The 25,483-nt window shown below is 41.6% G+C and overlaps 1 protein-coding gene across 2 annotated transcripts in view; it reads right to left on the bottom strand.

Moving 5' to 3' along the window:
• The window catches only part of UNC5C (unc-5 netrin receptor C), a 245,542-nt gene that overhangs the window by 82,325 nt on the left and 137,734 nt on the right, over nt 1-25,483 (bottom strand). For both annotated transcript variants that reach the window (XM_032186568.1, XM_032186569.1), the window contains exon 2: nt 5,052-5,273. In XM_032186568.1, the coding sequence (XP_032042459.1) occupies nt 5,052-5,273 (222 nt within the window). The remainder of the gene's footprint in view (nt 1-5,051; nt 5,274-25,483) is intronic.

The following is a 25,483-nucleotide window of genomic DNA, read 5'->3' as shown; positions in this document are numbered from 1 at the left end:
TATTTCATCTTGCTGCTATTTGGAATCACTGAGGAGGGCATTAGCAAACTCACTGAGCCTTCCTCTCCCTATGCATCTGAGCGCAAGAAGACAAAAAGTACAGGCAAGCAGTAACGTTGGCCGAATTGCCTGATATTTCTATTTAATTAGCACTTAGTAGAGCTCCAAATGTTTTCTCCTTGCTTGAAGAGGAGAGAGAAGCATGTCACTGCCATTGCAGAGGGCAAGAGGGGGTTTATTGATCCTTTCACTTTAACAGTCATGGGGAAACTATTAGAATGCATATCCATATGGAAAAATAGTAGTCCTGATTTTTTCTCTGTTGTACATCTCAGCAGTGTTGGTTTTGGCTTAGCAGCATTTAAACCCTCTGAATAAAAGGGAATAAAGGGGTGCTGGACACTGATTTTCTATATGTCTGCAACTCTCCCACCACTGCAGAATTTTTTTTGTGTGTGTGAAATTATGTCTCCATAGAAGCATACATGCAAACTAGCCATTTTCAGAGGCACAGTAATTTGGAAAATGTTCAGAAATTGCTTTAATAATTATTGACGCCATTAAGCTTCTCATTTTGTGGCAATGGAATATTCTTGCCCCCAAAAGCACCAGTTCTGCAGGCTTTCTTTTACTTCCTTTGCTGTTATCTTTTATGAAAGTCAGTCATAAAATCAAATGTGTTCCCTCAAAAATACTTTTATCTTTGCTTTTTTAAAACCAGTGTTCTTATTCTTTACATATATTTTTCCACATTAATGGGAAAATATTCCAGTAAAAACAACAACAAAAAACATACCATGACTTGCCTTGTATTTCATCTACATAGGAAGTGAAGGAGTCAAAGATGTGCACTAAAGATTTTCAAAGCACCCATTTGACTTCTTTATGAAAATGCTTAACTTTTTCATAAAGAAGAAAAAATCCAGAGAGTCTGAAGTTTAAAAACAGAATTTAATGATCTTCTATCTAAAGCTTCTAGCTTCTCAGGCTCGATCGTTGCAATTTTTTGCCAGGCTCTCTCTTCAGTCTAATTTAATCAAAGAGAGTGGTACTAGAACACCCTGTCACCATTACTGTTCTCATCCTCTCCAACCAGAAGGCAACAACTCCCACAGAGTCCCTTGGCATGTTCTTTACAGCAAGGCTTTACCTACAGCCTAAATATATCTCACAGGGCAAAGTGCAGAGAACTATAAGTCTTATTTTGTATCTTCTCTGTGTTAAAAAGAAAAAAAATATATATATACACGCATGCACACAAGAAAAATATATAAATATTTGTGTTTCTCTTCTTAAAAATTAACATTCTTAATGCATTCATTATTTGTATATAGGAGCTCTTTCCAATGAGAGCAGGGCTGCACTCTCCTTCCTTCTTTTGTGACATTACTATTGTCATGCTGTTGTCTCTAGTTTTATCAGTGACAGAAACAAATTTGCCTTATAATAGAGTTAATTATCTCTACACAGATTTAATTCTTGGCCATAGACTCAGAATCCAGGAACATATAATCTTTCACAAATCAAAGCCTATTTCTCTCTTTAATGCATCATTTACAATCTCTAGGTGATAGCATCACACCTGTATTTTAGTCCTATCTCTTCCCTATCACCTGTGCTGTGAAAAAGAAAGCATAGTCAACTTTTACTCTTTTCTATCAAGTATTTTATTGCCTGTTTATCTGGTTTGCCTTTGCGCTGCTTTTCTATTTAAGGGCCCTGGTTAAAAAATGGGAGCTGAAGAGCACCTCACAGTGGTGCTTCTCTTTGTATTTATGCAGAGAAAACCTTAGGAACGGTAAAATATCACAAGAGAAGAATGCGCCAAGTTCTCAGTTGCTTGGATTTACACAACTGACCAGCAGAAGCACTTTATAGATGAGATCTTTTTGAGCCCTGGGTTATTACTAGAGATAAATGTGGAATTTGCTGTTAGAGGTGCTCCAAGGGGACAGAATGTCTTTCTTGCTCTTCTGCGTGCACAGACAGTGCAATCCACCCACTTTCCTCATGCACACACAGGTGCACACACACACATGTAACACCTAGACATATCCTGGTTTATGGACCATTTCTCCAGCCTCTCTCACTGCAAGCCTAAGCCAGCAGCAGCAGCTTGAGCTGCTGGCCTTTCACCACCTTCCGTGTAGCTCACATGCTACTACTGTGCCCTGTGCTACAACTACTGCACTAGCTAGCCAAAAATAGCAAAAGAAACCTAAATAGCCTCAAAAGTGGTAGAGTCAAAGGGCTTTGCAGACTGGCTATTACAAACTGCCAGGCCGATGACCTCCTATGTTTAACACCTTCTCCTCAAGCACCAGTATGAATCCTCACAGCCACTGTCTCCTGCTGTTTTGTCTCTAGCTCCTCCTGCAGGGGGTATATTTTCCTGAGCATCCTGTTTTGAAAACAAAACAAAACAAAACAAGACATAACATTACCTTACCACTACCTTAAAGTCACTGTTTACATATTTCAATAACACTGCGTTCTGAGCAACAGGTTCTCAGACTAAGTAGAGGAAGCTGCACAAACTTTGCAACTGTGATGAGTTAACCAACCCAACCATTTGGCACCAGCCATTTAGACTGACAAATGCAGGTTCTGTCAACAGTGGCATTTTAACAAGTTATTAGCATGCCTGGGTTTGTGTCTCTTGAGCTAATAATCTGATGTGCACAGCTTTTGACATTCCCACCCCCCAGTTCCAGTAGATTAAGTTAATCTCTAATTGGATATGGGTTTTGTTTGCATGTACTTGCTGCTGTTTATTATTCAAAACATTTGTCCTCTAATATATTCAGATGCATCTCTTTTCAAGACTGGGCTTTTACATTCTCTGTTACAATCTGTTTTATGGCACCGTGAACTTCTAGAATGAGATTTTGGGAAAGAAAAAAAAAAAAAAAAAAAAAGGAAAAAAAAAAAGAATAAGAAAAATGAGAAAAAAAAATATATATGTTGCAAATCCTGCACTGCAAACTACAGTCCACACATCAGATTTCCCTGAGACTTGCAATCCATGCTGCAGAGCAAGGGTGCTAACTGAAGAAGCCAGCTCTAACATCTTGCTGCTATTTTGACTCAAGCTTTTTATTAAATTAATATGTTCTCTAAGTGTAACCCCTCTCCCATATTAAAGCTTACAGAGTGCATGAAATTTAGGTATTTTCAGCAATTCTTTACTTTGTCTTCTTGTATTTAAATTTCTGATAGTTGATATAACGTTTTTTTCCTCTGTCTTTCACTTCATCTGGCACGATTGCACCAACTGTACCCAAAATGTTAAAATTAGACTATATATTAATCGTGTGTGGACTTGTATTCAAGTCAGGCTACTCAGTTAAATATGCAGCATTTTCAGGTATTTTCTTTCCCACTACAGAGCAGTGCTTAACTCAGCAGTTCTATTTTGTGACTGGATGGACAGCCACTTGTGGTCACTCACCTTCTGAGGCCCATGATTCATAACTGTTTTTTACAGGCCTTACATCAGTTCTGCTGTAGTAAGAAAGCCAGCCACACTTTTTCATTGTTTACATGGAATGCTAATGCCTCTTCTCAGATCAGAAAGAAGAAGAAACTCGAAGACAAGTATTTAGAAACTTATTCTGCCCTCCTACAGATTGCCCCAGCACTGCTGAGTTCAATACAAATGTTTTATTTCCTTTAGAGTCACTGAGAAGAATCAGACCCTTCATTTTCAAACTGCTTCTGACTATACTGTACAGAAGCCATAATTCAGTTTCTGAATACTGATGTTAAGAAAAGCTTAAAGAATAACAGGGTGATAGCAGTTCTCCTGCCTGTCCTTCATTGCAGTGGACTCCCATGGATGGAACAAAAAGTAATCAAAAAAACAATCAACAACAACAAAAAGATGTATTAAGTAACAATATTTTCTTTTTTTTAGCTGTTCTGCTGCTTTTAACCTGTTGGAAAAGCCTATTCTTACAAGCAAATAAACAGGCCCAAAGTTTAGTAGAGATTTTTTTTCTACAGTCATTCTTCCCTACACCCACCTTCTCTTTCTCAAGCTGAGAGCACCACGGTACTGTTAAAAGCTTATGCTTTTGATCTCTGTGCAAATAAATGAGCTGAAACAAATAAAACCCAGTTCACAAGAGACTTCCAAGACATCTGGTGGAGTTATTTTTCTAAGTAATTAGACCAAGTGGTGGTGTAATTCCCAAAGGAAAGGTACCTCCTTGCTTGGTATCCTGCTATTTCTCAGAGACATCAAAACAGCAGTAAGTCCCCCTTCTCTCCTTGCATGTGACTCAAACTCTATTGATTACCAGTATTCTCAAACTGGAACAATCATATCTTTGATTTAGGCTGGTTTATAGCTCAAGTTTTAAACTTTTTTTTTTTTTTTTAATCATGAATGCCAGTGGCATTCTGGTACTGACTGAGGAAGGATGAGGCTCCTGGTTTTTTTTTTCTTTCTTTCTTTTTTTTTTTTTTTTTTTTTTTTTTTTCTTGCTAGCACACTGCAGTTCTCCTTCATGTGGGCTCTATGGAGCAGGCAGAAAAAAATATAATGGAATAACAGCCAGGAGCTTGTTCTGGATCAATACACTGCCCTAAACTGTGCCCAGGTGTGCCTTCTCCTTCTTTCACGCTAGAAGATGATTAAATTTCTCTCTCTCTCTCTTTCTTTTTTTTTTTTTTTCTTTTTCTTTCTCCACATTTCCCAAGAAAACATCATTCTAGGAACAACCCAAATTCTCTTCAGCACTACGGGGACAATGTAATTCTTGGTCTGTGACTATGATACAGTGCAACTGCTGGGAACTTGTGGAACTGGAGAAGTGGTTCAAAGCAGGGCAGGACCCTCTACAAATCACGTTTTACTAACTGACCTGGATGTAGACACCACCTCTACACAATGCCAGCTAGTGTTCAGTAATTCCAGTTGCAGAATTCACAGCTATATCAAGAGTAAAGAAAAGTAGCTGCCATATGAATAGCTGCTAGATTACAAAGGTGGGCTTGATATTACTGCATTTTAATTCTCATCTCTCCAAGACATAATGCAAACTCACCGGAGGTTTCATCTACTCTCTCATCCACCACATGGTCCTTCTGATGAACCCATTCACTGTTGCACTTAAAATAGATCTGCGTGGCTGGGCTCGCTTTGCAGTACAGATTCACAGGCTTGTTTTTCACAATGTAAGCCTCTTCGGGTTCAATGAGAAAGTGGGGTAATGGCTCTGGAGGATCAGAAGGAAAAGTTTCTGGAAGTTCATGAAAAAAATCGTCATCTGCAAAAAAAAAAAAAAAAGAGACAAAAAGGACAAATGAAATACCAAAATTCAGCTGTCAAAGACTCACAAGCACTTCCTGAGTGTGCTTTTCAAATAAAAGGTTATATTAGGAGCATTCTGAGATGGAGGCTTAAATGCACTGCTGTTTTCAGACTAGCAGAGATTTTTCTTTACATCCTCAGCTGTCTTCCCCCGATATGATGTGACAGGGACGTGCACTTTCACATGACCGGGAATGGTCCTTTGTTATCATCATCAGCAACACAAGCAATAAAATATTATGTTAGCGCTTGGGAGAGTTGACTGTGAAACCGTAGAAGGGAATAATAGAAACTTTTGGAAGCTTCAAGGTCACATTTCCCAATAGTGACTTATCGCTGTGCTTAATCAAGTGAATGCACATAGCTCGTATTGGCTGAGGATGTTAAAACGGGAAGGAACGCCTTTCATTTCAGATGAACAATTTGAAATTTACTGTAAGAGCAGAAGACTAAATGCATGTCCAGTCTATGCCTCTTTGTTAATTTTTCAAACTGTTAAGACTGCTAACGAAGGTGCCAGGCTATGCTTCATTTACTTTGTGGCACTCTCGTTTCTGCTTTCTTCACTACAGAGAGGGAGCCAGAGCTGGGACACGAGGTACGGCAGCTGTGAGACAGTGAAACTTTGGGCCAGTGTGACTCTTGCTATTGATTTAAGGAACCCGTGCACCTCCCTGGTGGTGCTGGTAATGAATAAAGTCGATGCAAGAAGTCTGGACAAGGAGGAAAAGAGTCCAACACACAGGAGGCAACACTAACAACACATAACCCACATGCTTTCCTTTCTCTCTCTTCCCAAATCTCTCTTTCAAGCCCCTTTGTCACTTTCTGCTGGTGAAGTCTTCTACACCAGAAAGCACCAATTCAGGGGAGAATAGCCCATGTCCCGTGCACCTCCCCACATCAATGCACAAGACCATCCAAGACGCTCCCAGCAGCCACGAGATGGGGAGGCACCAACTGATGACAAACCCAGCACCAACAGGCTGCCAAGTCCTGAGGGCCTCCCCCTTCCTGCCTCTGCAACAGTTATCGTTATACACAGTGACAGACATTGCAGATGATCAATAAAACAGCCCAGAACATCAAACTAAAAATACTTTGGAAGTATTTTTGTGGGAGTACTATCTCCTCCCTGCCGGTCTTCATGAAGACGAGATGTCAGACAGCTCCTTCCCTACCTGAGATATGCCTGTCACGGCTGTGTCCAGAATTACAAGGGGCAAGGAAGGCTCTCCTTCCAGCCACTGCTACTGCAGAATGAGAAGGAAAAGCAGTACCAGAGGAAGGAGCTGGGACGAGAAGGCAGCAGGGTACCCACCCACATGGCTATGTGCGGGCAGGCTGTGCCTCTTCGTCAGGGATGGGAGTACCTTACCCAGCAAGAGACTCTGGGAGCCTCTTGAACTATTTATGAAGATAGCACACATTCACCAATTTATTTATTTATTTCCATATTAATGCCCATGTGGGTATTTAAAAGGCCTGTTTCACTACAGCATCTCTCCTTCACAGTTCACACAACTGTGAAACAGTTAGGAGAAAGGACCAGCGAGTAAGACCGGTCCTTTCAGCACGCTAGGTGAGACAACATTTGCTTTCATGACATGGAAACATATCAGAACTGAAGGAAGAGGATTTACAGCTCCCCTCATCCCCTTCTGCCTGTAACTCCCCATTTCTCCCAGTGCCTCCCTCCCTCGCTCACGCTGCTCCACAGCCACACACAGCACAGGAGCATTAGAGATGAATCATTTCCCCCGAACTGCCACAGGACGTATCTTTTTCTTCTGGTCATTTAATTGCAAATCAGTGAGCAGACAGATGGAAAGCAACAAAGCACACATATGTTTCATAATTAAACAAGAACTGCTTCACTAATTTCTGGTGACTGGAAGAATAAATGTATTTATTTTCACCACTAGATTTCTGCACGTTATCAAAGGCAATACTTGTGCTGCCCGACCAATTAACTGCATCTTAGCAAAGATGTAACTAGAAAGTCTAACAGGACAGATCAGCAAGCTGCAGGAAAGATAAAGGTTTCTTTTTAATTATTTTCTCAGTTCTGGAGAATGCGTATGAGCTTTGAGTTTCCCTTTTGTAGGTAACCGCTCCTAATTTTTAAATATTATTTTTATATTAGAAGAAGTGCCCAGTACATGGTAACCTGACCACACTTTTTGATGGTGGCTGTGGCTGCTTCTCTTCACCAGCCCGGCATCCCATGGTCAGGTACAAGTCAGCTTTCTTATGGCTTCTTGCTATAATGACACCTTACTCTTTTTAAGCAATAAATAAACAACTCTATTTTACCATGCTCTTTCTCCTTGATACCAACAGATATCTAACCCTCTCTTAAATGCTGGGGATAGAGATGGAAACCACTCACAACCTGTCACACAGAGAGTGTACAGAGGCAGTCTTGTCCCTGGAAACTAGCATTTAAAAGCTGCATTTTTAGAAGAAATTTCACAAAGTAACTAAGAGATTATATTCATTCAATCACTGCCCTCTTACTGTTGCTATTAGTAGCAACATTAGAGTCATTTTTTGCAGAACAAATTCTAAAGAAGAATACCCAGAATGTGAATGCAACTGGATTTTTTGGTGTTCGGCTGAAAAAGGGCTGCAAAGTGAGTCCTACCTCCAGCAGCATTCAGGGTCCCTCACTCCTGCTATTCCCTGCTAAAAGGCAAGAGGAGGCTTTACCAGCCTGCATGGATCGTGGCTGGAACATCCCAAGAGGGCATGTGCTGGGGATGTGCTGCTGCATGAGACACATCACTGCTCCCCTCCTGTGCAGCCAGCACCACGGACCCAGCCAGAGTCACGAGGCAGCGGTTTGAGGGCAAAACACAGGATACTGATTGGATTTGGAACCAAATTTGGATTGAAAACTTGCTTTCCATTTTGTAAATGGGAATTATATATTATCTTGCTTCCATTGTGGTGCTTGCAGCAATGTGAGGGCATAGTTATAATGGCAGTGTAAATATATAACAATATTCCAAAAAATCAAACACATTTACCCCTGAAAATGTCAATATCGGTTATTTGGCTGTGTCGAGATTTTTTGCAACTCTATAAAACAAGCTTTTAGCAGAACTGAAGTAACTTCCAATGATTTAATGAACACTTCCATCAACGTGTCTCCTCACCAGTTCTAGTAAAACACAGGTCATTCCTCTGCCCAAAAGAAGTTGAAGCTCTCACTTATTTTATTTTATTTTATTATTTTTTTTTTTTTCCAGGATCACTGTCTTACAGCCATGTGGTCTAGTGGGTCTGCTTCTATAATGCAGATGGAGGTCAGCTCTCACTGTGTGCTTCATCTCCATTCAAGAGGATAAATCTTGCCCAAGTATTTGATCTCAATCTTCCTGATGGTTATAGCTGTTTATTTAAAATTTTCATCTCCCAATTGCACAACAAAGCAGCAAGCTTTATACATCTTTTATCTCACTCTCCTAAGGAGTTAGACATTTTTTTTTATCTGTCTGGTGGAAAGCAAACAAAGAAACAAATTAAACCATTTGGGAGTAATCTGGGAGTGTAGAAACAAACACTAAAACTTCATGTACTTGATTGCCAATCATCCTGTCATGGTCTTGCTCCCCTTACAACCTTGATCAAATACAATATGAAGCACACACACTTCTACCCAGTTATAACAAGTCCCCTTTTGTGCTCAGCAACTTTGAGCTGCAAGTTTACTTCTGCAATATGTCACATTCATCTTTATTTTCACATAATAAAGTGTGCTACCCATCTGTTGTTATTGACTGATTTGTATTAGCAAGACAAAAGACCTGATTAATGGTACTGCTAAACTGGTTTCACTCGTGCAATTCATTCATATTGAGAAAGTGAATTTTAAAAAGCGTTTTTAATCTATAAATTTAATTTGGAATTTATATTTTTGTTGCTGGCCTGAATTAAGACACAACTTTTTATCTGCTGTCTGTAGTATTTGACAACTATATATATATTTTAAATGCAAGTCGAATGCAGAAGGTATGGGAACAGGTGAAGTGTCACTGAAATTGGCATTGATAGGAGCTGGCACAGAATGTCCCATGTAGGAGCTTCAGCTTAATTTTAGTTTAATTGTCTCTGATGCTAAAACAAATCTCTGTCTGAGCCAAGAGCCTTTTAATGTTAAGCAAGTTCTATATTCTTTTCATGCACTTGTTTGCAAAACTGTACAGTTTAGCTCTTCAAGCATAACAAGTGGGAAAGGAGATTTTATGGTATGCTTCCCTTTTTATGGACCAGTATCCCTGCTCTAATCCGTGGCAGGAAAATATTGTGCTCTGTACACCGATCTATTCATCTCTAGATCACTAGTTTTATTACTATATATCAAGCTTTAATTCTCATCAGCCCGGCATCTAACTCCCTATATTTCTGAACTGCGAGCCTTACACTATTATTGCTTAGATCATAATAGATTGGACCATTATCTCCTCGTGTGAGACCTGCAGCAAATTCTTCTCAAATGGAATTTACTTCGGAATGAGTCAAGAGCAATTTCAAACAAATGGCTGCAAAGCTAATTCCATTTGCATTTGGATGCCCATCACTCGGCAAGATCGTTCCCCGTGCATTGCAAGGAAGGCAGCTGGAGTTAACTGTATGGATGGGATTTCTCTTTGGTTTTTAATGTTATGATTAAAAAGCTTTCTAGAGCAACAAGTACTGTTTACTGTGAAATTAACAGCAGGTGCTAGCTGGGGAAGACAGCTTTATCAGAATGGAGGCAATGGTTTGTTTTACACGGCATGCATTTTCAGGAAAGGAAAATTGCTCAGCTGTAAGTCCTTTGGTCACAGAGTTTTCTTTTATCCCGAGAAGGGCACGCCATATCATGGTGCCACCAGATGGGAAGCAAGGAAGCAAGAAATTCTGTATGCTCTACAGCCTGCCTCCACCTTAATGCTGCCTGAGCTATGAAACTGTGCTACGAAAATTAGGCCAAATTGTATGAGAAGCGAGAGCGAACGGGACTTCAAAGAGGCAGCGAGATGTGATGTGTAAGCAAGAAATAAGCTGATGAAGAGAATTATTGGTGAGTAACTGCCTTGCTGGGGGTTTCTCTTGTTCCTGCCCCATCCCTGGAGACCACTCACAGAGAGAGATGGGCACAGCAAAGGGTAGCCTGCACCCTGAAGGACAAAGCACATTTTCCTGCCTTGCTCTATGGAGGAAGAGGAGGGTGGCTTTCTCAGCACTGTATCCTCTGTCAGCCCTGCACCAAGCTGATTGCAAGGAGGGCACACAATAAGGCAATCACACGTTATTCTGCGCTATCTCAGAAGTGGAAGATTTCACCAAATAGCCTGGGAAGATTATCACAGCATCATATTTGGCCAATCTGGGAGGCACAGGCTGATATCTGCTTGCTCTGAGCTGAATGCACTGCAGGCCTTTACATGTCTAAAGAGGAGGCTTGGTTTTGTGGCAGCCCACAAACAAGATGCTCGCTGAACCTTGCTGAACTCTCCTGGGAACAAGGTCAAGGGAATTTCAGACTCACATTTACTGAGCACCCACAAAATTAAATGCTCTTTTCGGCAGGGAAAACAGAGTGCAGGGAAAAGTGATAGAAAAATCGATAGGGCATGCAACGTTCATCTTTTTTGGGTGAGTTCAGTCCGGAAACTGAATAAATAAATACCACAAAGAGGAATGAATTGCCCCCACATCCACAAGGCCCCAGTGAAGACAATCCTAGCAGACCTCAGCTTAACTACATGTCTCCAGGAGGATAAATGCATGTACTGCATACATGTAGAGAACAAGGACCACATCTACACGTAGACCAGAAGGCAGTAGGGCTATAGTCTACCCCCAAAATACACATACATCAAACAAAAAAAAGCAAACACATCCTTTCTGTCCCTCCTTTACCCTCAGCAAAGGAAGCAATATCAACATAGACACAGGAAACAATGCACAGGATGAGCATCTAAGGCTTCAGACACACTGGTTTGTTGGCTCAACTGAAGAGTCCAGGAAGGAGGTTTCTGTTGTTCAATGACAGACTTACTACACTGAACATAATAAGTGGATAGATAGATGAATAAATAAATAAATAGGCTACCAGAGGTGTGATACAGTAACCCTATTCATTACATCCATCTTACCTTGGCTAACCTCTCAGCAATCTGGAAAGAACTGAAGGGGAAAAGAAAGCACCACGCTTTCCCTTACAACAACAGCACACAGCTCAAGATGGGACAGGGTGGCTGCTAAACCGAGAGCAATGATTCAACGATTCCACAGCTGCAGAAGCAAAAGAGTGCTCCTGTCCTGCAGCACTGCAGCCAACAGAGACCCCTCCTGTTGCACGCTTCACTCCATGCTCCTATTTCACGTGGATAATGTATGGTTAGATATGAAACCAAAGGAAGAGGAAGGTGAAAGAGCATACTGTTATCACTGCCATGGCCAGCATGGACACGCTGCACAACCAGACTACCTACAGCAATCAGCTTGTGCTCTGCTTCCTCCACTTTGACAACACCACCTCCTTCTCCTCCCACATCAATGCTTGGGACAGAATACGGCCTGGCTTAGCCTTGTACAACTGCACTGATGGTAATCTAGTCAGATCTACTTCACATCTGAGTAAGGAAAAGAAGATTTAGTTCTCAAGTAGGAAAATAATTTTATTTTTAATCAAATGCACTAAATGGTGTGTACCAGCTCTAAGCGACATGCAAGCTTTATATTATTGCCTGGAAAAAATGCATTTTCTTCCAGTTCATTTAATTCATAATGATAATTAAAGTTTCTATTTCTCCTGAGGCCAATGGCAGTTTTATCATCACTCAGATCAGAGGCAAACCAAAACCAAAACGTGTCCTCAAAATGATTCTCACAGCCTTCTGTAAGAGAGTTTTTTATATATCATGTTACTAATCCAAGACAAAAGTTGTGGGTACATACACAGACGTGACACTTAAAGTGCTGTATCTGTAACTTTACCATTGCCTGGAGGCAAACTCCATTAGTCTACAACCTGCTGCCTAAACATGCAAGAGACGGCACAGGTACTTGTTAGCATTGGAGCAAGTATAGGAAAAAGCCAGAACATAGCATGATTTCACACAAGGTGATGAAAATACTTTAGCATGTGAAAAGCATCAAGCTGTTCTTTGTGCAGGAAGGTTTAAAATAATTGTTAATACAAGAAATCCAATGAAGTAATCTGCAAGGTATGTTGTGAGGCTGCCTAACCATGTAAATAGATAAATAAAGATGGAGGAGAGGCTGACTTAGTACTAAAAGTGTGAAATGTTGAGTGAAGAGGCAAAACTCCTGTCTCTGCTGTCCTGCCCTGTGCACTGCCAGTCACCTCCTCCTCTGCAATACATTCATTAATTCTGGTGGAAACTTTGTTTTTGTGCCTGTAGAGAGCTACTGGATGGGGTTGGCTCAGGTACAATGCCAAGGCTATCAGCTCTGCAGCACCTGAGAGTAAAACAGCAATGCTTCTGCAAACCACAAATGGCATCAGTGACTATTTTTTTTTTTTGTAATTATTATTTTGTGTAAGATCACTCTCTTTTCTCCTGTTGCTTTTCCTCTCCATTTCTTTCGAATGAATAAAATATTCATGCTTTAAAAAAAAAAAAAAAAAAAAAAAAAAAAAGAAAAGAAAAGAAAAGAAAAGAAAAAAGAAAATAGGTTGCAGACTGCCTCAGAAACTTTATCTCCCTTACTCTGTCAAGCAACAAAAACAGAGAGAATAACAAAAACTGTGAGTTCAGCGAGCACATATGCTGTATTCCATAGGAGTGAGCTCCGGGCATTCAGCCTACTTACAAAACTGAAACGGCTCCTGTTAGACATGGCTGTGCCGGCAGAGTTCAGGCAGTTGGGCTGCTCACTCTCGCTACGTTTCTTTGGTATGAATGCTACATACGAACAGTGAAGGAACAGGATCAGATGATGGCTGCAAAACTGAAACGCATTTTTCCTTTTGGGCTCTAGTTAGCAAAGAGTCCGTATGATGGCATGGGATCCCTTCCCAACCACCTGCACAGCAAAGTCTAATTTGAAACATTTCTGCCCCAGCTTCCATTAGTAGTCATAATGGTTGACACAGGGTCAAAAAATTATTAAACCTCTGAGGAGCATCATTTCCTCTTCAGTGTTAGGCTTCACTTTTCTTTGACACATTAGTCCTGAAGCAGCTCCAGGCTCTTGACCTCTCCTTTAACCCTGATAACTAATTAAAGATGGACAAGGCTTAGGCTAAAATACTTTTTGTTAAACCTATTCATTCTCAAGTCCCCTTCAGGCACTCCCTGTCACACAGGACAGAGCCTGACATATTTACATGAAGATGAAAGTAGGTGCCTGGTACAATAATATGAAGACCCTCTTTTTACAAGACCTAACTTAACCTTTGTGGTTAGAAGGTAGGATGCATTTTATAGCACATAAAATATATTCTCGACACATACTGGAAACAAGTTTCTTGGGTATAGTCCAAAGCATACAATTCAGGAAAAATCTGAGGATAATTAACTCTGTGTGCATTTTTAAAATTAAAATTTCAGACACAGGTTCCTCATCTGACTGCTATGTCAACTGTCTGAACATGATGTCCTGAGTACAACAAAAAAACGAAGAGCTGATCTTGCTTTTTCTCATGTGAGGATCTGTAGGGCTCTTTCATGTCTTGGAAACAATAACAGAGCTCAGACTACAGAGTCGTCAGTTGTAGGCACATAGATTTTTGGGCCAGTGGTAAATTATAGCATCCAACACAACTTGGTTTAAGATAAATCAATCTGTATACAGCATATTGTTGATGGCTGGAACGCATACTGCCAGCTTGAGAGAGGATCTATAACTGGATGCAGTACTTTGAAAATGCTTTCTTAGCTTTTTTTGTTGTTTCATATTAATAATTAAGCTTGCTTCTTGCATCAGTATGCTAGGGTTAAAACATCAGTCCTTTGGTTTTACCAAGAATGGCTCCTTTTATCCTTACTTTTCTCATTATATTAAAACTGCTGCAGAGCTCTGCTCCTAGATTTCTAATACTTATAATGCAAGCTTTTTTTTTTTTTTTTTTTTTCTCAGCAAAGGGTGATGATCAACATCTTGTGTTTAAGAAAACTGAGGTCTAGTGGGATGTTACGGATCCCAATTCCATGTGCTGTCTGAAGTTCCCCGTTAATCTGATCAGCAGGGCCACTCCATCCCAGAGAAACACAGGATGCTTGCCCGTGCCTAAAACAAGAGCTCAGTGGGATGGCCATCTGGTTAAGGCACTGAGCTAAGTAAGACCCAGGGAATGGAAATTCCTGTGTAAACATGGGGAAATCTGCCCTGTCAGGTTCAGGGTCCCATCCGCAAAATGGATGTAGCAGCCTAGTAGGTGGCACACTGAAGGCACTACCTTCACAACGGAGTATACAACTCAGCACTCGCATTCTTTCCTCAAAATTCTCCAAAATACCTCAGTCAGTATTGTTTACTACACAGCCGACAGCCGTTACACAAAGGACCATAACTGAAGCTATGTTTACAGAACCACTAGGGAATAAATCCTGGCTGTTTCAGAACCAATGCAAGCTCTGCCAGCGATTTGTGCAGCACTGGGTTGTTCTCTGAGCCCCTGAGCTTCTGCAATAACCTCCTGTTTTCATGTTGGTCTCCTTCTGTACCCATGGAGCAGCTGAGGAGAAGGATTTGGAGCAGGAGCCTGATCCTGGGTGCTCTGAAGATCTCTCTCCATGAGCTAGGGGTGTCCTGATGGGACTGCTGTCCTGAGACTAACATTAGTCCTCATGAATATCTACTGATTCATTATTTTCTTCCCTGGATCTTAATGACATTATTATTGGTCTGGTGCTAGTTACCTAATTTCATCCACAGTGATTTTTTCAAGAACCATAAATTATTTGTAGGATGGTGATTTATCCCAGCAGAAGTCCAAATTGAATTAGAAATCCATTAGCTAAATTCTGAGCAGGAGCTTCTGGGGAGAAGGGGAAGGGGAGGGAGGTAGCTTGGGAATCTGAGCACCAGATGTAGAAACGAGGAAAAAAATCCTTAAAAGAACTAGGAAAGGGAAGATAAAAGATGAATATCATCTTATTGAATTAAACACACAGGTATTTAGGCAGCCAGATGGAAGAACACAGATTATTGCCTAGGATCAGAAACATGACTCAGGCATTTATTTATTTATTTAGACTAGCAATTGGCTTTGTAAGTACACAAGTCTTTGTAAGCAGATGAAAAGCAGAGGCCTGCTTGCACATCATGCTTACGTTCATGCAAATAACAACAGATTGTGTGTACTATATATACTAATAAAGCTAATAATAAGGTGTTCAACCAAATCTTAATGCAAAATAATCATCTGAATTCCTCCCTCTGAGCAAAAATGAAAGCAAGAAAGGCTTGTTTACTTTGGAAACTTTCTGGGTGATTTAATCAGCTATGGTCCTCCATGTAGAGCTCGTTTATTTGAGGAGACACAGGGACAATGTCTCCCTTTGAGCACAAGCTTATTTACGGGAGAGAACATCCTCTCCTCTTGCCATTCTGCCCCTACCACCAGCAGATTTGGCAATGAAGGCAGGTGGAAGGGTAATGCAGCTAGTTCATTGACATTACCATCCTATTCTTTTCTGCAGCTGGAAACTGATGGACAGATCCCAGAGCCCACAGAGGGATACTGCAGCACAGACCCTCTCATTCTGCATCCACAGAGTTATTTCAGCAGTCCATGAAAGGGCTGACATATTTGGTTACAGATTGCAAATTTCCTCCTGCAGTGACTAATTTCATCGATGCTCATTTCCTAAGTCTTGCTGATTTCTTACTCTCAAATTCTCAAACAATTAAAAAACTCCTAGCACTTAAAGAACAACCCGAGGCAGCAGCCTCCTGGCTCTTGCTTTACCCTCAGCACAAACTTCAGCCCAAAAGACCATGAAGTATCACCCCTTCCATCATCAGGAGTGCCCAAGATAGCTCAAACATAAGTTGTTGAGACCAAATATAATACTCAGTGCTAACGGGAAGATCTGACTTCTGAATCACAGTGCGCAAGGCTCCAGTATCAGCAAAACATGCAGTCACCTTTCCTAGCCAAACCCCTACTCTTTGCCTCCAAATCTTTTCAAGTTCACTTCATGGCCACTAAAAAAAAGAATGAACAGGGAAAGGAAAAGAAAATTAAACATTGTCTAAATACTGAGTAATCATCATTACAACTGGAAATGGCAGTTAAATTAGAGAAACCCTCAGGAAATGCTGTGAACAGATCCATCACTGGTGTTTTGTGGAAAAGTAGACAGCTCTGTTTTTCAGAGACTGGCGGCCTAAGTTTAATTCCTGGATCTTGCTCCCTTCCTCATCTGTAAATAGTTTCTTGTCTACCACATCCATTTTTAATATATGTTTCCTACAAAGACAAGATACCTCTTAATATGCCAACAGAAAATGTCAGTGATAGTGAGGCTTCAGATTCTGAAAAGACAGTAGAAGAGTCACTGCCAAGATGTTTCTCATCAGCGCTGTGAATTGCTTTGGACCAAATCAGAAGCACTCCAAAACTGAAATTATAGGTCAGACATGGATATTATTGCATTTCCTTTCCAGTATCAATAGCTGAAAGCACACACACAGAAAGTGAAAGAAAGGCTGCTTGAAGCATTTCTGAACTTGACCACCTCTAGTAGTACAGGTAAAAAATGCTGGAAGTTGTCTAGCTTTGTTCTGTAGATGTCAAAGGTGCTAACGCACTGTATAGTACTTGAGAACATGTCTTTTAGCCAGTGTTAAACTGGTCCTTAAAAGTGTGTCGCTGGTATTAGGATACAGAGTCATTTATACCCGTCATTGACTCTCCTTTGTCTAAAGAACGTGGTACGGCTAAATAATAATGCACATTATTCAAAGAAATTGCATTTGCTTGTGTCTCTGTCTAGTCCAAAAATGCAAATCTTTGAGGTCTGAACTCCCTGCACAGGTAGCTCTGCTACCTGTGCCAGAGCCTTGGCCCTCACCAGAAGAGAATGGATACCTTTGGGTTTGATTTTTACGTACAGACTCGCATTCAAAAAGACAACACAGCAATGTCAATGAATGAATCCAAAACAAAAAGAAAAAGAAACATTGTCAAGGAATAATGGAAATACAATTCATTTGCAGGCTTTGCTGGACATGTTTTGTACTGCTATATGGTATTTATTTATCAGCACTCCTCAGCAGGTCAGATCCAAGCTGGGGAGCAATGAATCAGTGCTCTAATCTCCCTCTGCATCATCCCCAGCCTTTCTGAGGAAGCTGATATCCAGCCCCAGTGGAATCTGTCGAGTCCTGATCATAAATGCCATCACAAGAAAAACACAGAACTAGGCTATTTGACTGATTCGAGCATAAAGCACAAATATTTTAACCCTACTTTCTGCTTCCTCACCTCTGACCTTCTTCAGCCCTTTTCTTGCTTGGGGTTTCTGTTCTATCTTTTATTCCCCATGTGGATCCTCTTCTTTTTTTCCTCAATGTTTTTTTTTTTTTTTCTCACCTGACTGGTCAAGAATCCCCCTGAATTACAAATGGAAAAGATTCATAGCCAGGAAGAGGAAACAGAAAATGACTGTAGACAGGAGTGCTCCTAAAAGCCAGCATTTAGCCTAACTATTTGTATCTACTTTTATGACTCTCAGAAAAATTAACTGCATATTTTACCCACACTCATGCAAATCCATCCATGCAGTAGTAATAACTATAATATTCAAATAAACTAATAAGGCAAAAGTTAATCTGTTTTATTCTAGTGCCTAACCAAACACTACAGTTTAAAGTGGTTCTCCACTTAAACAGCTTTTACTGCTACTTACTTGGTAAAATTGGCTTGAACAGCACAAGCCGATTTTGACATTAGGTAGTTTCATTCAGTAGGTTTCTAATTTATGACCAGCACAACACAATATTATTAAATCAAACATCTGTAAATTTGTAGTAAAAAGTCCCATTCTGTGATTGTACAAGTCTTGGAGCAGAAAGAGTAGAAAACATATAGCATTAATTACTAGCCATAGTATGTGAAGGCTTTACACCAAAAAAAAAATCATTTGCAATGGTTCAATTTTACCCTCTGAGCTACATATCCTTTAACGAGGCAAAATTACAGCATACAAGCAAATTAATATCTAAATTAAAACAGCAGCTGTGCACTTGGGTAGTAATTGTATTCAAGAAACCTCAGAAGCTCTCTGTTAATACTTAGAGAGAGGGGTGTATTTTGGTTGGATTCCCACTGTACTTGGAGCTGATGCCAAAACACATTACAGCACAGCTGAAAACAGGTATTGTAAGAGCAAGACAGTCAGCATTTTGCCTCGGGAGTCTGGGCTGTCGCTTCCTGTTAATGAACAAAACCTCTGTTAGCTGAGCTGCTTCATTCCCAAAGCCACCTCTGCTGTTTGGCAACATGTAGTGCTCTCACCCCATCCCCACTCAACAGAGGACAACACTTTCTACCACTGTAAATTTAATCTGAATCCACACATACGCACACAAAATCAAGCAAACAAAAACCAAAAGAAAAAACAAAAACAAAAACAAAACAACAGCAAAAAAACACCAAGAATACAAACTACTATTACATTAAACTTTGTTGATGTGTTGAAGTTAGACTGCTCTGCATGACCACCCAGAGCAGGCTGCCCAGGACCACATCCAGGAGGCGTTTTTTAGGACCTCTAAGGAGGGAGACTCCACAACGTCTCTGGGAAAGCTATGCCAGTGCTCAGTTACCCACAAAGACTTGTTCTCCTCCAGGGTCCTCCTTCCCTTGTTGGACTGTCTATGCTCTGTCGAGGTAAGTAGAAGCCCAGATTTGGAAGGTAATTGGGTATTGGTATTGCACCCACCGCAGAGATAAGTTACCAACCTGTTTCTTCACCATGCCACTTCCAATGGCTTCTGTCAGGATTTTTCCCCCATGGCATCCCTCAGATAATGGCACCTGAAGGCTTGGAAAGGAGATGCCCTGTGCCATCCCTGTTGTCTCCACACTGGCCACAGCTACCACTAGCATTTGGCCCTATGGATTGTGGCACCTCCTGGCTTCAAATTCCCCTGATCTACTACTCCTAGGTGAAAAAATGTCAATATTCTAAGGATATACTCAATGTATGTACAGATAAACTTGGATGGGGAAGGAGAGGGTTAGCAGCAGGAGCAGAGAACAAGTTGCTGTACATGACAGTTCATTTCTGGATAGCTAAGGAGATTAATGCCTTAACCTGCTGCTCATGCATTACTGTCCCCAGCCACACAGAGATGAAATGCTGTCATGTACAGCGACTTGCTCTTCATTGCTCAAGCGGAGAGAGATCATGCAGCCACTGCTCTGCTGAACCCCAAGCCCTGGCACACAATGTTTAATTAAGAAAAGCATGAATAGGAAACGCAATTCGTCTTTAAATAATGTACTGTAAATGCTCCATCTCCAACAACTTGATGAAAAGTGTAAAAAATGACACAGCCATAAACTATCTTAGCATGGTTTTCAGCAGTCAACTATGAAAAGAGTCTTCTCTATCTTTGTTAAATAAATAACATCAGAGATTATTGTCCAAATCTTTCTTCATATTTGTTCCACTTTCCCTGGTTGTTATTATCGCTCTTATCATCTGCTTTTTCTAATATCTTCTTAGAAATCTGAAAATAACTTTTCCCCAGACACCTTTTTTGAAATTTGTATTTATAACATAAATTAAGTACAAGAAAAAAAAAAAAGCTAGTCAAAAAACTGACACATCAGACAATTTCTGCAAGTGCACAGTAATCCTGTGCCAGAAAATGTGTCCATCTCATCTGTGATCTCTTGTTCCCCACACATGATGGAGACAAAGATGGTATTTCCCTTTCCCTTTTCCTTCCCCCTTCCCTTTCCCTTTTCTCTCCCCCACCCCCCCCACTTTAAAAAACAGTAAAATAAAATATTATTTATTTATTTATTTACAGGGGAATGTTGTCATACTGGAAGCCAGCTGAATCAGGAATCAAAACATTTTTTCTGAAACCTCAGTCTAGTGTGATCTCTAATAATCACTTGGACAAACTTTTCTAGGGGTAGGGTTATGACTTTGAATTGAGATTTTTTGTCACAGCCTAGAGAGTTTAGATTCCACTCTTCATTTAAAACAGCTTGCCTAGCATTATTAAGTTGCTTTAAAAGATTGAACCTTACCTCTGAAGCAATCTAACCTGATGTTAAATGTTGAAGCTGCAGATTGTGGACAATGTAGATGCTAAGATACATGCAACAGAAAAGTGTTTATTATAAAGCTAGCAAAAGCACAAACTAATGTCACGACTCTCGGGTATCATTTGACTTTTAAAGTGAGAACTTGCATCTTTAGCATCCTTAGACTAAAAAGAATCATGGAATCACAGAATCATCTAGGTTGGAAGAGATCTCCAAGATCACCCAGTCCAACCTCTGCAGATCAACACATGCACCTAACTTGGTGTCATCTGCAAACGTACTGAGGGTGCACTTGATCCCCTCATCCAGATCATTGATAAAAATATTAAAGAGAACTGGCCCCAGTACTGAGCCCTGAGGGAATCCACTAGTGACCGGCCTCCAACTGGATTTGACTCCATCGCCACAACTCTTTGGGCCCGACTACCCAGCCAGTTTCTAACCCAGCGAAGTGTATGCCAGCCCAAGCCAAGAGCAGCCAGTTTCTTGAGGAGAATGCTGTGGGAAACGGTGTCAAAAGCCTTACTGAAGTCAAGGTAGACTACATCCACAGCCTTTCCCTCATCCACTAAGCGTGTCACTTTGTCATAGAAGGAGACCAGGTTCGTCAAGCAGGACCTGCCATTCATAAACCCATGCTGACTGGGCCCGATCACCTGCTTGCACTGCAAGTGCCGCGTGATGACACTCAAGATGATCTGTTCCATGAGCTTCCCTGGCACTGAGGTCAAACTAACAGGCCTATAGTTCCCCGGGTCTGCCCTCTGGTCCTTCCTGTAGATGGGCGTCACGTTTGCTAGCCACCAGTCGACTGGAACCTCCCCTGATAGCCAGGACTGCTGATAAATGATGGAAAGCGTCTTGGCCAGCTCCTCCGCCAGTTCTCTCAGCACCCTCAGGTGGAACCCATCTGGCCCCATCAACTTGCGTACATCTAAGTGCTGTAGCAGGTCACCAAACATTTCCTCATGAATAGTGAGGGCCACATGCTGCTCCCCATCCCCTTCCACCAGCTCAGGGTACTGGGTACCCAGAGAGCAACTGGTTTTGCCGCTAAAGACTGAGGCAAAAAAGGCATTAAACACCTCAGCCTTTTCCTCATCTCTTATCAATAAGTTTCCCCACACATCCAGTAAAGGATGGAGATTCTCCTTAGTCCTCCTTTTTGTGTTTATGTCTTCATAAAAACATTTTCTGTTATCTTTAACAGCAGTAGCCAGACTGAGCTCCAAATGAGTGTTGGCCTTTCTAATTTTGTCCCTGCACAGCCTTGCAACATCCTCATAGTCCTCCTGAGTGGCCCACCCTCTTTTCCAAAGGTAATAAATGCTCTTTTTTCTTTTCTTCTTTTTTTTTTTTTTTTTTTTTTTTTTTTCCTGAACTGTAGCCACAGCTCACTGTTCAGCCAGGCCGGTCTTCTGTGCTGGCTTGTCTTTGGGCCCGTGGGGGCAGACTGCTCCTGAGCCATTAAGATTTCCTTCCTGAGGAGCGCCCAGCCTTCCTGGACTCCTCTGCCCTTCAGAACTGCCTCCCAAGGGACTCTGCCAACCAGTTTCCTGATCAGCTTCAGAAATCCAAAACAGCAGTTTTACTGATCCCCCTCCTGACTTGACCAAGAATAGAGAACCCAAGACAGCTCCCGACCACCACAACTCCCACCAGTCCTTCTCTCCTTGTGAACAGCAGGTCTAGCGGGGCACCTCCCCTCACAGGCTCACTAACTGGCTGCGTCAGGAAGCAATCAGGATGCTCTCCAGAAACCTTCTAGACTGCTTCATCTGAGCTGTATTGTATTTCCAGGATATGTCCAGGAAATTGAAGTCCCCCACGAGAACAAGTGCTGGCAATTGTATAATATCTACCAGCTGCCCGTAGAACTGGCTGCAAAATGGCGGCGACACCCGATGGAAATGTCCCGCCACCGCTGCTGCCACTGCTGGCTCCACCTGCACCTCCTCAGCCTCCCTCACAAGGGCTGTTGGGCCCTGGGGGCTCCCTTGGCTGCCTCGAGTGGCCTCGATGCCAGAATAAAAGCCCTGCCCGCCTTGATCCCCCACTCCACTGCACAACGCGTCTGCCCCAGAGCCAATCACCTCGGCAAGAAAACCAAAAAATAAAGCAGTACTGTCGTCTTCTCCTCTTCCAAACAGGTCCTGTCCAGTTGGTTGTTTCTACCCACATTCTGCAAGTCTGAGTGCACCTCAGCCTGCAATTCCAAACTTAAAATAAAATTCAAAACCAAGATTATGACACCACCCAAACATCTAGATCCTCATATGTGTACTCTGGCCTCTTCCACCATGAAACTGCAGAAGGGTGCCCGTGATCATGGTTTGTACATAAGCATTGTGATAGCGCCATGGCTCGGGAGGGGTTCCAGCTGTTTCTGCAGGCAGCACAGCTCACATTCTAGCTGACAGTTTGGAGACTTGGGGGGATCTAAATATATATACTCTTGGGGGAAGTATATACAAATTTATCTCCATATGGATAAAGAGATTCTTCTATTCTGTAGAAAGTATATCTGAAAGTTTCCTTCTGCAAAACAAAAACTTGAACAAGAAAGGTCATGCTTGAGCTTCTATTATTGGTCTTGCAGCTGGTTTCACTAATGTTGTCTGAAAACTATTGCCTTCACCAAGAGAAGCATTGATACCATTATCTGGTACAATTTTCTCATATTATTTACTACTGGCCTTATCATCCCATCAGCTATATCATCCACTGATTTCTTTTGTTCCCCTGCTTCAGACTCCTTATCTTATTTCTGGGATGACCCAGTTTTCCACTGCTTATATTTATCTGTTATTCTTATACACTCCATAAATGCCCATTTATGAAACTGTTTATGTACACTAGCAGCCTTACTGAGAGGGTGCAGAAGGCAAAGCATTGCAATTCAGTAACATCCATATGGATTTTGATAGGCTGTGATCTGGGAAAATAAAATCATTTCCATCCACTGGGGATGTTGGTATTTCTATGAACAAGAGGCTGCAGCGTCTTCTATTTCCTCTAGATGGATAACGCATCTGGGACAGAATATCGTGGGACCTTAGAAGACATGTGGACCAAGGCATTTTATGCTCTCTGGGCCACTTGATTTATCTTCTTCTTTGCCTTTAAACTCAAAGGACTGTAAGAGGGTAAACATAATCTGAAAGAGCTATCAGATAGGTAACAGCTCTTCAGCCAAATCTGTCTGTCTGAACTTGACCCTTGTTTGGGAAAAACACATCGTTGTAATTATGTATTATATAGACATCCTCCCTGCATTCACTTCCCTGACCACAATTCTCCTGAGGAGGAATGACCCAACTGAGGAAAAAAACAAAACAAAACAAAACAAAAGAGAGAATGCATATAAAAGCCGAAGAAAATTAGCATGCAATAAGCCATTTCTTCCTGACAATTTTCTCATCTCCTTTTATTAACAGATTTGTTTTTGAAGCAATTATACACGTGCAATCCATTTGTGGATCTCTTTGCTTGCCTCCTGACACAGCCATTATTAGGGCTGTCACAGACGATCAGCTGACAGCCAGAGAAAGGCAGTTCTGCAGTGTCCTGGTGGTGCCAGTCAATACCACTGGAATAACAGCACAGCCTGTGAGCTGCCTATTATTTTTCTTTCAGTGGCTGTGTGGAGAACAGTTCTCGCTTCATTTTGACAGAGGCAGGGGAGATGGAAGACGGTCTTCATGTGATCCCCACGTCACGTGCTGGCAGCAGCCACTACTATTTTTCATATCCCTACCACCCGGCTCACGCCGTGATTTGCAGTAAGCTCTCAGCAATCCCCATTAAATCCACAGCCAGTACCTGGTGCGTTTCTGAAATGATTCGGGAAGATGCCAGTGAACGTATGGCACCACTGGTCCTGTCACTCCAGAACAACCAGAGTATGCCCTGAGGTTTTCTGAGCTAAGTGCAGCCCAGCTGCCTGGATGAATTTCCCCCTGGTGGAAAGGGAAAATTGGCAAAGCTGTCCATTAATGTGAAGAACTGGTGAGAGCGGGGCCGGGAGTGCCAGCGCTATTTTTCAATCATACATCATTATGGAACGGTTGATTATCGCTGCTGTAAAGCATACTGTGTGCTGACTGTATCAATTTTGCCAGGAAATGGGGAAGCGTGTTACATTACAGCTACCGGCAGCTGTGTCCCACATTGCAATGACATCTCAATTCTCCCTGCAAGGCTGTGCCAGTCAGGTGGGACAAAGACTTCGCATCCGCTGCACCATCCTCCTTCAGCTCTCACCCAGCCTGCTCAAAGACAGCATAAAGCATGCTCCTGCCAGGCAGGGAAAGGAAGATTTAACCTCTCACACGGGAAGTGAATCCTGCCCTATGTAGCACACACACGATGGTCCTGAGGGAAAGGGAGCTCAGCTCCATGACAGACACATGCATAGGTCATAGGAGGTCAAGCCCAGCTCTGCCACGGACAACTTGAGTAACCACAGGCGAGCCGTTTGGTCAGCATGATCACTGCAGTAATCTTTGTTTCGTCCACCCACATTTTACCTCTTAATATTTTAAAAGTCTTACAGGGACAAAGATGACCTTTCACTGCATTCACGCTCCATCTCGAACAGAGGGAGCTTAGCCTTGAAGTTAAAGCCACAGCTATACACAAATGATAGCCTCCAAAATTACAGAATTTAGGCACACATGCAATAAAGCAGTTATGCTTCTAGCAGGAAGAGACTTGACCTTCTGCTGATAATGAGCTTACAGCTTCGATCAAAGAAGCCATTCTCTCTGAGACCATGTAAATAAACTGATTAATATATGAGTTTATTTTAAAATGAGCCCTTCAAGAAATTTGGCCTGTGGGTGTCAGACCATTTCCTTCTCATTATGGAATAAGATGGATGCATTATGCTTCTCTTTGAGTTAAAT

The sequence above is a fragment of the Aythya fuligula genome, chromosome 4, assembly GCF_009819795.1.
Source record: "Aythya fuligula isolate bAytFul2 chromosome 4, bAytFul2.pri, whole genome shotgun sequence".
NCBI classification, from domain to species: Eukaryota; Metazoa; Chordata; class Aves; order Anseriformes; family Anatidae; genus Aythya; species Aythya fuligula.
The sequence above is the reverse complement of the archived record's forward strand: the minus strand, read 5'-3'. Positions and strand labels throughout refer to the sequence as shown.